Consider the following 12135-nt stretch of genomic DNA (forward strand, 5'->3'; position numbering starts at 1 on the left):
TCGCTGCCCCCCCCCCCGCCCCGCCCACACCTCTCACACTCATCCGCCACCCCCTGAAAGAACCCACTCATTCTCGCCCGAGTCGTATGCACCCTGTGCACCGCCTTGAACTGTATCAGGCTCAATCTTGCACAGGACTAACAAAGAACAAAGAAAAATACAGCACAGAACAGGTCTGTGGTGAATGTACTTCATGTAATTCACACCGTATAGTATTGCGTTCACACTGTATAGCATTGTGTCTCTGTGGGCTCCGTCCGTGAGCCGTTGCACGGCTCTGCCCACAGGGGGAGATGAGGAGCTTGTACAGGGCTCCACCCTCGGCTCCGCCCATGGCTCCTCCCACTACCGGAAGTATAAAGTGCTGCAGCCTTGTGAGTCTGCCCTCAGTGCTTCTGGTCGCAGGCAGGCTCAGTTGTAAGTCTATTAAAGCCACAGTCTACTTCCTATCGTGTCTCGAGTGAATTGATGGTCACATCAAGGCCCTTCGGCCCTCCAAGCCTGCGCCAACCATGGTACACGTCTAAACTAAAACCGTGTGCACTTCCGTACCCTTCTATTCCCACCCTATTCATATATTTGTCTAGATTCCCCTTAAATGCCGCTATCGTACCTGCTCCCACCCCCTCCCCAGGCAGCGCGTTCCATATATTTACCGCCCTCTTGTAAAAAAACTTGCCTCGCACATTTGTTCTAAACTTTTCCCCGCGCACTTTAAACCTGTGTCCCCCAGTGCTGGACTTTCCTACACTAGGAAAAAGCATCTGACTATCCGGTCTGTCCATACCACTCACAGTCTCGTAGACCTCTATCAGGTCGCCCCTCAACCTCCGTCGTTCCAGTGAGAACAGGCCGTGTTTACCCGACCTCTCCTCACAGCCAATGCCCTCCATGCCAGGCAACATCCTCGTAAACCGCTCCTGCACCCCTCTCCAACATCCTTCTGGCGACCAGAATTGCGCACAATATTCCAAATGAGGCCTCACGAAGGAGGAGGGACCCTGCCCAATTTCCCACCTGCACTCGGTCCTCCCTTCCCGACCTTGTTGGCCGCGTCGCAAAATGGCCGCCCGGAAACGAGCCAGCAACTGCACAGCGGCAACCGAATGTCAGAGAGGGAGGACTGAGGTGGGTGGGGGGGGGGGGGGGGGGCAAATCACCCAATATCTCTTCCACTGGCAACCATTCGTGCCCCCCCCCCCCCTGCCAAATTCAAACCGAAATGGCCAACTCGGGACCAGGGTCTGACTGAGGCAAGCGCCTAGCAACACGGGCCTTTGGTTGCTAAGGCTCTTGCCTCAGCCTGACCACAGCATCCTCCTGCTGGCTTCCGTGATTTGGGGGCCACTGATTGACGGCGGCGGGGGGGGGAGAACTGTTTTGCGACACTGACTGGAAATATTCAGGGACACATGTGCAACCACACGGAGGAAGGGGCACCGCAGGCTTCCGAGGCGACTGTCGGCAAAGAGAACAGTGCAGATTTTGCAATCGGAGAGAGAAGCTGAACAATAGCACCCCTCCTATCCCAGATCGCCGGGGATCGCCAAAGTGTGTTGTCGAGGTGCTCCTCCAAGGCCTGACGTCCCCTTGAACGCTTGTGGGCCTCCCCTCCGTGAGAAGTAGGCCATTCGGCCCATCTGCTGGCTGCTGTTGTTCTAAGCTCCACACGAGCCTCCTCCAGGTCCCACTCAATCTCCCCCTATCTCCGTTTTCCTTTATGCCGCCTGCCTTCATGTGTTTATCCAGCTTCTCCCCCGCTTAAATGTTTCAACACTATTCACCTCGCGCTCTCCCTGTGGGAGCGCGTTCCACATTTCCCCCCACTCCCTGAAGGAGCGGGTTCCACATTCTCCCCCAATCCCTGAAGGAGCGGGTTCCACATTCTCCCCCACACCCCCTGTGAGCGAGTCCCACATTCCCCCCCCATTCCCTGAAGGAGCGAGTGCCACATTCTCCCCACTCCCTGTGGGAGCCAGTCCCACATTCTCCCCACTCCCTGTGGGAGCGAGTTCCACATTCTCCCCCATTCCATGAAGGAGCGAGTGCCACATTCTCCCCACTCCCTGTGGGAGCCAGTCCCACATTCTCCCCACTCCCTGTGGGAGCGAGTTCCACATTCCCCCCCCACTCCCTGTGGGAGCGAGTCCCACATTCTCCCCCACTCCCTGTGGGAGCGAGTCCCACATTCTCCCCCACTCCCTGTGGGAGCGAGTCCCACATTCTCCCCCACTCCCTGTGGGAGCGAGTCCCACATTCCCCCCCCCATTCCCTGAAGGAGCGAGTGCCACATTCTCCCCCACTCCCTGTGGGAGCGAGTCCCACATTCCCCCCCCACTCCCTGTGGGAGCGAGTCCCACATTCTCCCCACTCCCCGTGGGAGCGAGTCCCACATTCTCCCCCACTCCCTGTGAAAGAGAGTCCCACATTCTCCCCACTCCCCGTGGGAGCGAGTCCCACATTCTCCCCCACTCCCCGTGGGAGCGAGTCCCACATTCTCCCCACTCCCCGCGGGAGCGAGTCCCACATTCTCCCCACTCCCCGTGGGAGGCGAGTCCCACATTCTCCCCCACTCCCTGTGGGAGCGAGTCCCACATTCTCCCCCACTCCATGTGGGAGCGGGTTCCACATTCTCCCCCACTCCCCTGTGGGAGCGAGTCCCATATTCTCCCCCACTCCCTGTGGGAGCGAGTCCCACATTGTCCCCACTCCCCGTGGGAGGCGAGTCCCACATTCTCCCCCACTCCCCGTGGGAGCGAGTCCCACATTCTCCCCCACTCCCTGTGGGAGCGAGTCCCACATTCTCCCCCACTCCCTGTGGGAGCGAGTCCTACATTCTCCCCCACTCCCTGTGGGAGCGAGTCCCACATTCACCCCACTCCTTGTGGGAGTGAGTCCCACATTCTCCCCCACTCCCCGTGAGAGCGAGTCCCACATTCTCCCCCATTCCCCGTGGGAGCGAGTCCCACATTCTCCCCACTCTCGGAGTAAAGACGTTTCCTTGCTGCCAGGTCAGTTTAGTTGCCCCACATGTCCAAACCTCTCTTTAGTCCACCCGATCAAATATCTTCATGATGCGAAAGACTTTGATCGCGTCAGCCTGCGGGTAACAGCCAGGCCTCTGGACCAGAAGCTCCGGGTGCAAGGGCCCACTTAATGGCCATGAGAGAAGAGTTGAGAATGTGGCCAAACATGTTGACGAGCAAGGTGGAAATCCTTCCAATCTGTCTGACGGCAGGCGGTAAGAGTGAGAGAGTTTCCTGGTCAGTATTACTGCCAAGACAAACGGTAAACCACTGCGATGCTTTGCCAAGCATACCGCCTTCACAGTCATTGGGTCAAATGGAACGGCCTCACATTCACGCCACACAAGCCCCAGGCAATGACCATCTCCAACAAGAGAGGATCTGACCATCGCCCCTTGACATTCAATGGCGTCACCATCGCTGAATCCCCCACAATCAACATCCTGGGGGTTACTATTGACCAAAAACTGAACTGGACCCAGCCACATTAATACTGTGGCCACAAGAGTTTGCACGTTTGCTCCCCGTGTCTGCGTGGTTTCCCTCTTGTGCTCTGGATTCCTCCCATAGTCCAAAGTTTTGCAGGTTAGGTGAGTTGTCCATGTTGAAATTGTTCAGAGAGGTGTAGGTGAGGTGAGGTTATGGAGATAGGGCAGGTGAATAGGCCGAGGTAGGGCGTTGGTGCAGATTCAATGGGCCGAATGGCTTTCTGGAATGCAGGGATTCTATGTATTCTATGGAAGAGCAGGTCAGAGGCTGGGAATCCTGCGGAGAGTAACTCACCTCCTGACCCCCCCCCCAAAGCCTGTCCACCATCTACAAGGCACAAGTCAGGAGTGTGAGGGAATACTCTCCACTCGCCTGGATGAGCGCGGCTCCCAACAACACTCGAGAAGCTCGACACCATCCAGGACAAAGCAGCCCCGCTCGATCGACACGCTAACCACAAACATTCACTCCCTCCACCCCCCCCCCGACGCACAGCGGCAGCCGTGTGCACCGTCTACAAGACGCCCCGCAGCCACTCGCTCCTTCGACAGCACCTTCCAAACCCGCCACCTCCACCGTCTAGAAGGACGAGGGTAGCAGCAGACGCACGGGGAACACCCCCGCCTGCAAGTTCCCCCCCTCCGAGCTGCTCGCCCATCCCGACTCCGAACTATATCGGCCGTTCCTTCGCTGTGCCTGGGGTCAAAATCCTGGGAACTCCCTCCCTAACAGCACAGTGGGTGTACCTACACCACACGGGGTCTGAGGCGGGTTCAAGATGGCGGCTCCCCCATCTTCTCGAGGGACGATTAGGGATGGGCGATAAATTCTGGGCCTTCCCAGCAACCCTCACATCCCGGGAATCAGTAAAGCAAAATCTGATGTACCTACGCAATGGAAGTTTCTGCTCACGATCGCCCAGTTCGGGATTGGCATCTAACCTTCCCTTTTCAAAGAGGCTTCAAATTGGCGTCTTGTCCAACACTTGGCAACAGGGATAACCGTTCAGTCAGCTGGTATGAGTCCAGGATAACTCCTTCCCGTTGTTCGAACTGTTTCTGCATTTTGAAGTGTGCGGGTCGACACAAGTTGAAATAAACTTCCGACTGGAACTCCGACCCCGGGGGGGGAGGGCTCCGCTATGGCCCAGCCCGCGATCGGGGCCTTCCGATGGGCGGGCCGGCCTCTCGGGCTGGGGGCCTCCTTTCTTCCGCGCCGGCCCCTTTAGCCCTGCGCCACGTGGTGCACACCAGAATGACAGGGAGTGGGATAGCTTGATCTTGGTTTCGGACAATGCTCGGCACAACATTGAGGGCCGAAGGGCCTGTTCTGTGCTGTACTATGTTGCGTGGGGGGCCACCATTTCCGACGGCGTCAACACTTAGCCTCAGAATCAGAGAACCCGACCCACAGTTTCCCGTCTGAAATCAGGACCGCGCCGGTTCGGCGATTCTCCGCCCCCCGAAAAGCGACGTACTCGAGGAGTAGGTACAGCACGGCGTTAGATACAGAGTAAAGCTCCCTCTACACTGTCCCCATCAAACACTCCCAGGACAGGTACAGCACGGGGTTAGATACAGAGTAAAGCTGCCTCTACACTGTCCCCATCAAACACTCCCAGGACAGGTACAGCACGGGGTTAGATACAGAGTAAAGCTCCCTCTACACTGTCCCCATCAAACACTCCCAGGACAGGTACAGCACGGGGTTAGATACAGAGTAAAGCTCCCTCTACACTGTCCCCATCAAACACTCCCAGGACAGGTACAGCACGGGGTTAGATACAGAGTAAAGCTCCCTCTACACTGTCCCCATCAAACACTCCCAGGACAGGTACAGCACGGGGTTAGATACAGAGTAAAGCTCCCTCTACACTGTCCCCATCAAACACTCCCAGGACAGGTACAGCACGGGGTTAGATACAGAGTAAAGCTCCCTCTACACTGTCCCCATCAAACACTCCCAGGACAGGTACAGCACGGGGTTAGATACAGAGTAAAGCTCCCTCTACACTGTCCCCATCAAACACTCCCAGGACAGGTACAGCACGGGGTTAGATACAGAGTAAAGCTCCCTCTACACTGTCCCCATCAAACACTCCCAGGACAAGTACAGCACGGGGTTAGATACAGAGTAAAGTTCCCTCTACACTGTCCCCATCAAACACTCCCAGGACAGGTACAGCACGGGGTTAGATACAGAGTAAAGCTCCCTCTACACTGTCCCCATCAAACACTCCCAGGACAGGTACAGCACGGGGTTAGATACAGAGTAAAGCTCCCTCTACACTGTCCCCATCAAACACTCCCAGGACGGGTACAGCACGGGGTTAGATACAGAGTAAAGTTCCCTCTACACTGTCCCCATCAAACACTCCCAGGACAGGTACAGCACGGGGTTAGATACAGAGTAAAGCTCCCTCTACACTGTCCCCATCAAACACTCCCAGGACAGGTACAGCACGGGGTTAGATACAGAGTAAAGCTCCCTCTACACTGTCCCCATCAAACACTCCCAGGACAGGTACAGCACGGGGTTAGATACAGAGTAAAGCTCCCTCTACACTGTCCCCATCAAACACTCCCAGGACAGGTACAGCACGGGGTTAGATACAGAGTAAAGTTCCCTCTACACTGTCCCCATCAAACACTCCCAGGACAGGTACAGCACGGGGTTAGATACAGAGTAAAGCTCCCTCTACACTGTCCCCATCAAACACTCCCAGGACAGGTACAGCACGGGGTTAGATACAGAGTAAAGCTCTCTCTACACTGTCCCCATCAAACACTCCCAGGACAGGTACAGCACGGGGTTAGATACAGAGTAAAGCTCCCTCTACACTGTCCCCATCAAACACTCCCAGGACAGGTACAGCACGGGGTTAGATACAGAGTAAAGCTCCCTCTACACTGTCCCCATCAAACACTCCCAGGACAAGTACAGCACGGGGTTAGATACAGAGTAAAGTTCCCTCTACACTGTCCCCATCAAACACTCCCAGGACAGGTACAGCACGGGGTTAGATACAGAGTAAAGCTCCCTCTACACTGTCCCCATCAAACACTCCCAGGACAGGTACAGCACGGGGTTAGATACAGAGTAAAGCTCCCTCTACACTGTCCCCATCAAACACTCCCAGGACAGGTACAGCACGGGGTTAGATACAGAGTAAAGTTCCCTCTACACTGTCCCCATCAAACACTCCCAGGACAGGTACAGCACGGGGTTAGATACAGAGTAAAGCTCCCTCTACACTGTCCCCATCAAACACTCCCAGGACAGGTACAGCACGGGGTTAGATACAGAGTAAAGCTCCCTCTACACTGTCCCCATCAAACACTCCCAGGACAGGTACAGCACGGGGTTAGATACAGAGTAAAGCTCCCTCTACACTGTCCCCATCAAACACTCCCAGGACAGGTACAGCACGGGGTTAGATACAGAGTAAAGCTCCCTCTACACTGTCCCCATCAAACACTCCCAGGACAGGTACAGCACGGGGTTAGATACAGAGTAAAGCTCCCTCTACACTGTCCCCATCAAACACTCCCAGGACAGGTACAGCACGGGGTTAGATACAGAGTAAAGCTCCCTCTACACTGTCCCCATCAAACACTCCCAGGACAGGTACAGCACGGGGTTAGATACAGAGTAAAGTTCCCTCTACACTGTCCCCATCAAACACTCCCAGGACAAGTACAGCACGGGGTTAGATACAGAGTAAAGTTCCCTCTACACTGTCCCCATCAAACACTCCCAGGACAGGTACAGCACGGGGTTAGATACAGAGTAAAGCTCCCTCTACACTGTCCCCATCAAACACTCCCAGGACAGGTACAGCACGGGGTTAGATACAGAGTAAAGCTCCCTCTACACTGTCCCCATCAAACACTCCCAGGACGGGTACAGCACGGGGTTAGATACAGAGTAAAGTTCCCTCTACACTGTCCCCATCAAACACTCCCAGGACAGGTACAGCACGGGGTTAGATACAGAGTAAAGCTCCCTCTACACTGTCCCCATCAAACACTCCCAGGACAGATACAGCACGGGGTTAGATACAGAGTAAAGTTCCCTCTACACTGTCCCCATCAAACACTCCCAGGACAGGTACAGCACGGGGTTAGATACAGAGTAAAGCTCCCTCTACACTGTCCCCATCAAACACTCCCAGGACAGGTACAGCACGGGGTTAGATACAGAGTAAAGCTCCCTCTACACTGTCCCCATCAAACACTCCCAGGACAGGTACAGCACGGGGTTAGATACAGAGTAAAGCTCCCTCTACACTGTCCCCATCAAACACTCCCAGGACAGGTACAGCACGGGGTTAGATACAGAGTAAAGTTCCCTCTACACTGTCCCCATCAAACACTCCCAGGACAGGTACAGCACGGGGTTAGATACAGAGTAAAGCTCCCTCTACACTGTCCCCATCAAACACTCCCAGGACAGGTACAGCACGGGGTTAGATACAGAGTAAAGCTCTCTCTACACTGTCCCCATCAAACACTCCCAGGACAGGTACAGCACGGGGTTAGATACAGAGTAAAGCTCCCTCTACACTGTCCCCATCAAACACTCCCAGGACAGGTACAGCACGGGGTTAGATACAGAGTAAAGCTCCCTCTACACTGTCCCCATCAAACACTCCCAGGACAAGTACAGCACGGGGTTAGATACAGAGTAAAGTTCCCTCTACACTGTCCCCTTCAAACACTCCCAGGACAGGTACAGCACGGGGTTAGATACAGAGTAAAGCTCCCTCTACACTGTCCCCATCAAACACTCCCAGGACAGGTACAGCACGGGGTTAGATACAGAGTAAAGCTCCCTCTACACTGTCCCCATCAAACACTCCCAGGACAGGTACAGCACGGGGTTAGATACAGAGTAAAGTTCCCTCTACACTGTCCCCATCAAACACTCCCAGGACAGGTACAGCACGGGGTTAGATACAGAGTAAAGCTCCCTCTACACTGTCCCCATCAAACACTCCCAGGACAGGTACAGCACGGGGTTAGATACAGAGTAAAGCTCCCTCTACACTGTCCCCATCAAACACTCCCAGGACAGGTACAGCACGGGGTTAGATACAGAGTAAAGCTCCCTCTACACTGTCCCCATCAAACACTCCCAGGACAGGTACAGCACGGGGTTAGATACAGAGTAAAGCTCCCTCTACACTGTCCCCATCAAACACTCCCAGGACAGGTACAGCACGGGGTTAGATACAGAGTAAAGCTCCCTCTACACTGTCCCCATCAAACACTCCCAGGACAGGTACAGCACGGGGTTAGATACAGAGTAAAGTTCCCTCTACACTGTCCCCATCAAACACTCCCAGGACAGGTACAGCACGGGGTTAGATACAGAGTAAAGCTCCCTCTACACTGTCCCCATCAAACACTCCCAGGACAGGTACAGCACGGGGTTAGATACAGAGTAAAGCTCCCTCTATACTGTCCCCATCAAACACTCCCAGGACAGGTACAGCACGGGGTTAGATACAGAGTAAAGCTCCCTCTACACTGTCCCCATCAAACACTCCCAGGACAAGTACAGCACGGGGTTAGATACAGAGTAAAGTTCCCTCTACACTGTCCCCATCAAACACTCCCAGGACAGGTACAGCACGGGGTTAGATACAGAGTAAAGCTCCCTCTACACTGTCCCCATCAAACACTCCCAGGACAGGTACAGCACGGGGTTAGATACAGAGTAAAGCTCCCTCTACACTGTCCCCATCAAACACTCCCAGGACAGGTACAGCACGGGGTTAGATACAGAGTAAACCTCCCTCTACACTGTCCCCATCAAACACTCCCAGGACAGGTACAGCACGGGGTTAGATACAGAGTAAAGCTCCCTCTACACTGTCCCCATCAAACACTCCCAGGACAGGTACAGCACGGGGTTAGATACAGAGTAAAGCTCCCTCTACACTGTCCCCATCAAACACTCCCAGGACAGGTACAGCACGGGGTTAGATACAGAGTAAAGCTCCCTCTACACTGTCCCCATCAAACACTCCCAGGACAGGTACAGCACGGGGTTAGATACAGAGTAAAGCTCCCTCTACACTGTCCCCATCAAACACTCCCAGGACAGGTACAGCACGGGGTTAGATACAGAGTAAAGTTCCCTCTACACTGTCCCCATCAAACACTCCCAGGACAGGTACAGCACGGGGTTAGATACAGAGTAAAGCTCCCTCTACACTGTCCCCATCAAACACTCCCAGGACAGGTACAGCACGGGGTTAGATACAGAGTAAAGCTCCCTCTACACTGTCCCCATCAAACACTCCCAGGACAGGTACAGCACGGGGTTAGATACAGAGTAAAGCTCCCTCTACACTGTCCCCATCAAACACTCTGAGCGATTGGTTGGGGCGGAGTGGAGTTTGAACTCTTACCTTTTCCGGTGAAATATTTGCGGTAGTAGCTTGCGCCCAGGTCGGCGTGCTCGATGAAGAAAGTAGCCGTTCCCTGCCGGGCCAGGTGGCTCTCCCGGGGTTCCTCGAGTACGGACACCGCCGCGTTGGGGCACTGGCTGCCTACCCGCGGCTCCACCTCGCCGCCCACCTCGTTACGGAAATGGGGGCAGCTGAGGACCAGCTGGGTGTCCCGGCCCTCGTCCATCTCACTGCCGGGGCCCCGCCCCGGCGGCGCCAACCCGGCCGCCAGCGGGTGCTGCGGCTCCTCGTTGCCGTCGCCGTTGCCGGGGGAGGTGGCCAGCGCCGGGAGCTGGGAGGCGGCCGAGGCCCCGGTGACGATGTTCCTGCGGCGGCCGGCGCTGTCGCGGTTGGAGACGGCCCGCCGGGGGTCGAAGAGGATGCTCTGGGCGTCGTAGTGGACGAGGTTCTTGGCGCTGGGCCAGGGCGGGCAGGGGTCGTCCAGGCTGGGGGCGGGGGACGCCGGCTGAGGGGGCGGCGAGCCCGGGCTCTCCGGGTCGCTCCTCTGCGTCTTGAACTTGCGGAAGACCGACACGTCGGCGGGCGGGGCGTCCGCCAGGGGCTTGGGCCGCGCCTTGGCCGCTTTCTCCTCTGCCACCGGGCTCTCGGACAGGCCCAGCAGCAGGTAGGGGTCCTGGAAGCGGGCGGCGCTCGTCACCTCCGACCCCGGCCGCCCGGCCTCGCCCAACCCCGTCCCATCCCGGGACTGCTGCCGCTCGATCGAGGAGGCGCTCCCGTATTCCCGGTGGAGGGCCACACCGGCGGCGGAGTGGGCAGCTCGCTGGTCCGGCCCCTGGCCGCCACAGCTGTCCGTGATGGTCACCTCACTGTTGCTGCGCTGTATCACCGGGTTACGGCCCTGCGCCGTCATCTTAGCTTCTACTGGCGGGGCCTCCTGCTCCTCCTCCTCCTCCTGGACGTCGCCCGTGGCGACAGCGGCCTCGTTGCCGGGCTGCGAGGCCTCCTCCTCCTCCTCCTCACAGCCCTGACTCCTCCCCGTCGCATCGTCCAGCAATTCCCGCCGGGGTGGCCATTCCGAGATGCGAGCCCTCACCGTCGTCCCGGCAGGCTCCGGGGTCGGCCTAGCGGCCTTGGCTTCAAAGTTCACCGAGGAGAGCAGAGGCCGGGGGTTGTTCCTCTTGAACTTCCTGAAGAAAAAATCGTCTGACTGCATGTCCTGGGCCTTCCCCCCGCCGCCACCCCCCCCCCCTCTGAAGGGGGATCACCCCACCCTTGCGGCCCCCCTCTCTCTCTCAGGGGGCAGCCGCGCGCCGGAGGCCGGCGTCACTGGCTTGACTGTGGCAGCGATCGCCAGGCACAGGCCTTGATTGGGAGGGGACAGACAACGGGGGTATCATCCCCCTCCACCGACACTCAGTCTGAGGCCTCAACATAGGGGCCTCGCATCCTGGGGAGTGGCCGCCCCCTTCATCCCAGGCGAATCTCCAAGGGGCCTGGGGCCTTCATTGGCAGCAGCGAGGCGAGCGCACAGCTTGAAGGTTGAGGGGAATCCACAGTTCTCGAGGTTCTCCGACTACAATCTTAAGTCAGGCATTTTGGGCGTTTCAAATCTCCCGCTGGCTTCCTTCAACTCCGGCTCTTGTATCTTTGTATTGTCAAACGTCAACACAGAGAATACCTGGGAAAAACAAGAAAAATACATGGCTTAGATATAGAATTAAACTCCCTCGACAATATCCCCCATCAAACACTCCCAGGACAGGTACAGCACAGGGTTAGATACAGAGTAAAGCTCCCTCTACACTGTCCCCATCAAACACTCCCAGGACAGGTACAGCACGGGGTTAGATACAGAGTAAAGCTCCCTCTACACTGTCCCCATCAAACACTCCCAGGACAGGTACAGCACGGGGTTAGATACAGAGTAAAGCTCCCTCTACACTGTCCCCATCAAACACTCCCAGGACAGGTACAGCACGGGGTTAGATACAGAGTAAAGCTCCCTCTACACTGTCCCCATCAAACACTCCCAGGACAGGTACAGCACGGGGTTAGATACAGAGTAAAGCTCCCTCTACACTGTCCCCATCAAACACTCCCAGGACAGGTACAGCACGGGGTTAGATACAGAGTAAGCTCCCTCTACACTGTCCCCATCAAACACTCCCAGGACAGGTACAGCACGGGGTTAGATACAGAGTA

General features: G+C 56.5%; 1 protein-coding gene across 1 annotated transcript in view; it reads right to left on the reverse strand.

Moving 5' to 3' along the window:
- LOC119958820 (signal-induced proliferation-associated 1-like protein 2) overlaps nucleotides 1–11611 on the reverse strand; it is a 27060-nt gene extending 15449 nt beyond the window's left edge. Inside the window, exon 1 of the mRNA XM_038787322.1 lies at nucleotides 9934–11611. Coding sequence (XP_038643250.1) covers nucleotides 9934–11146 — 1213 coding nt within the window. The 5' untranslated portion in view covers nucleotides 11147–11611. The remainder of the gene's footprint in view (nucleotides 1–9933) is intronic.
- Nucleotides 11612–12135: the final 524 nt, after the last annotated feature.

This window comes from Scyliorhinus canicula, chromosome 31, assembly GCF_902713615.1.
Source record: "Scyliorhinus canicula chromosome 31, sScyCan1.1, whole genome shotgun sequence".
NCBI lineage: Eukaryota > Metazoa > Chordata > Chondrichthyes > Carcharhiniformes > Scyliorhinidae > Scyliorhinus > Scyliorhinus canicula.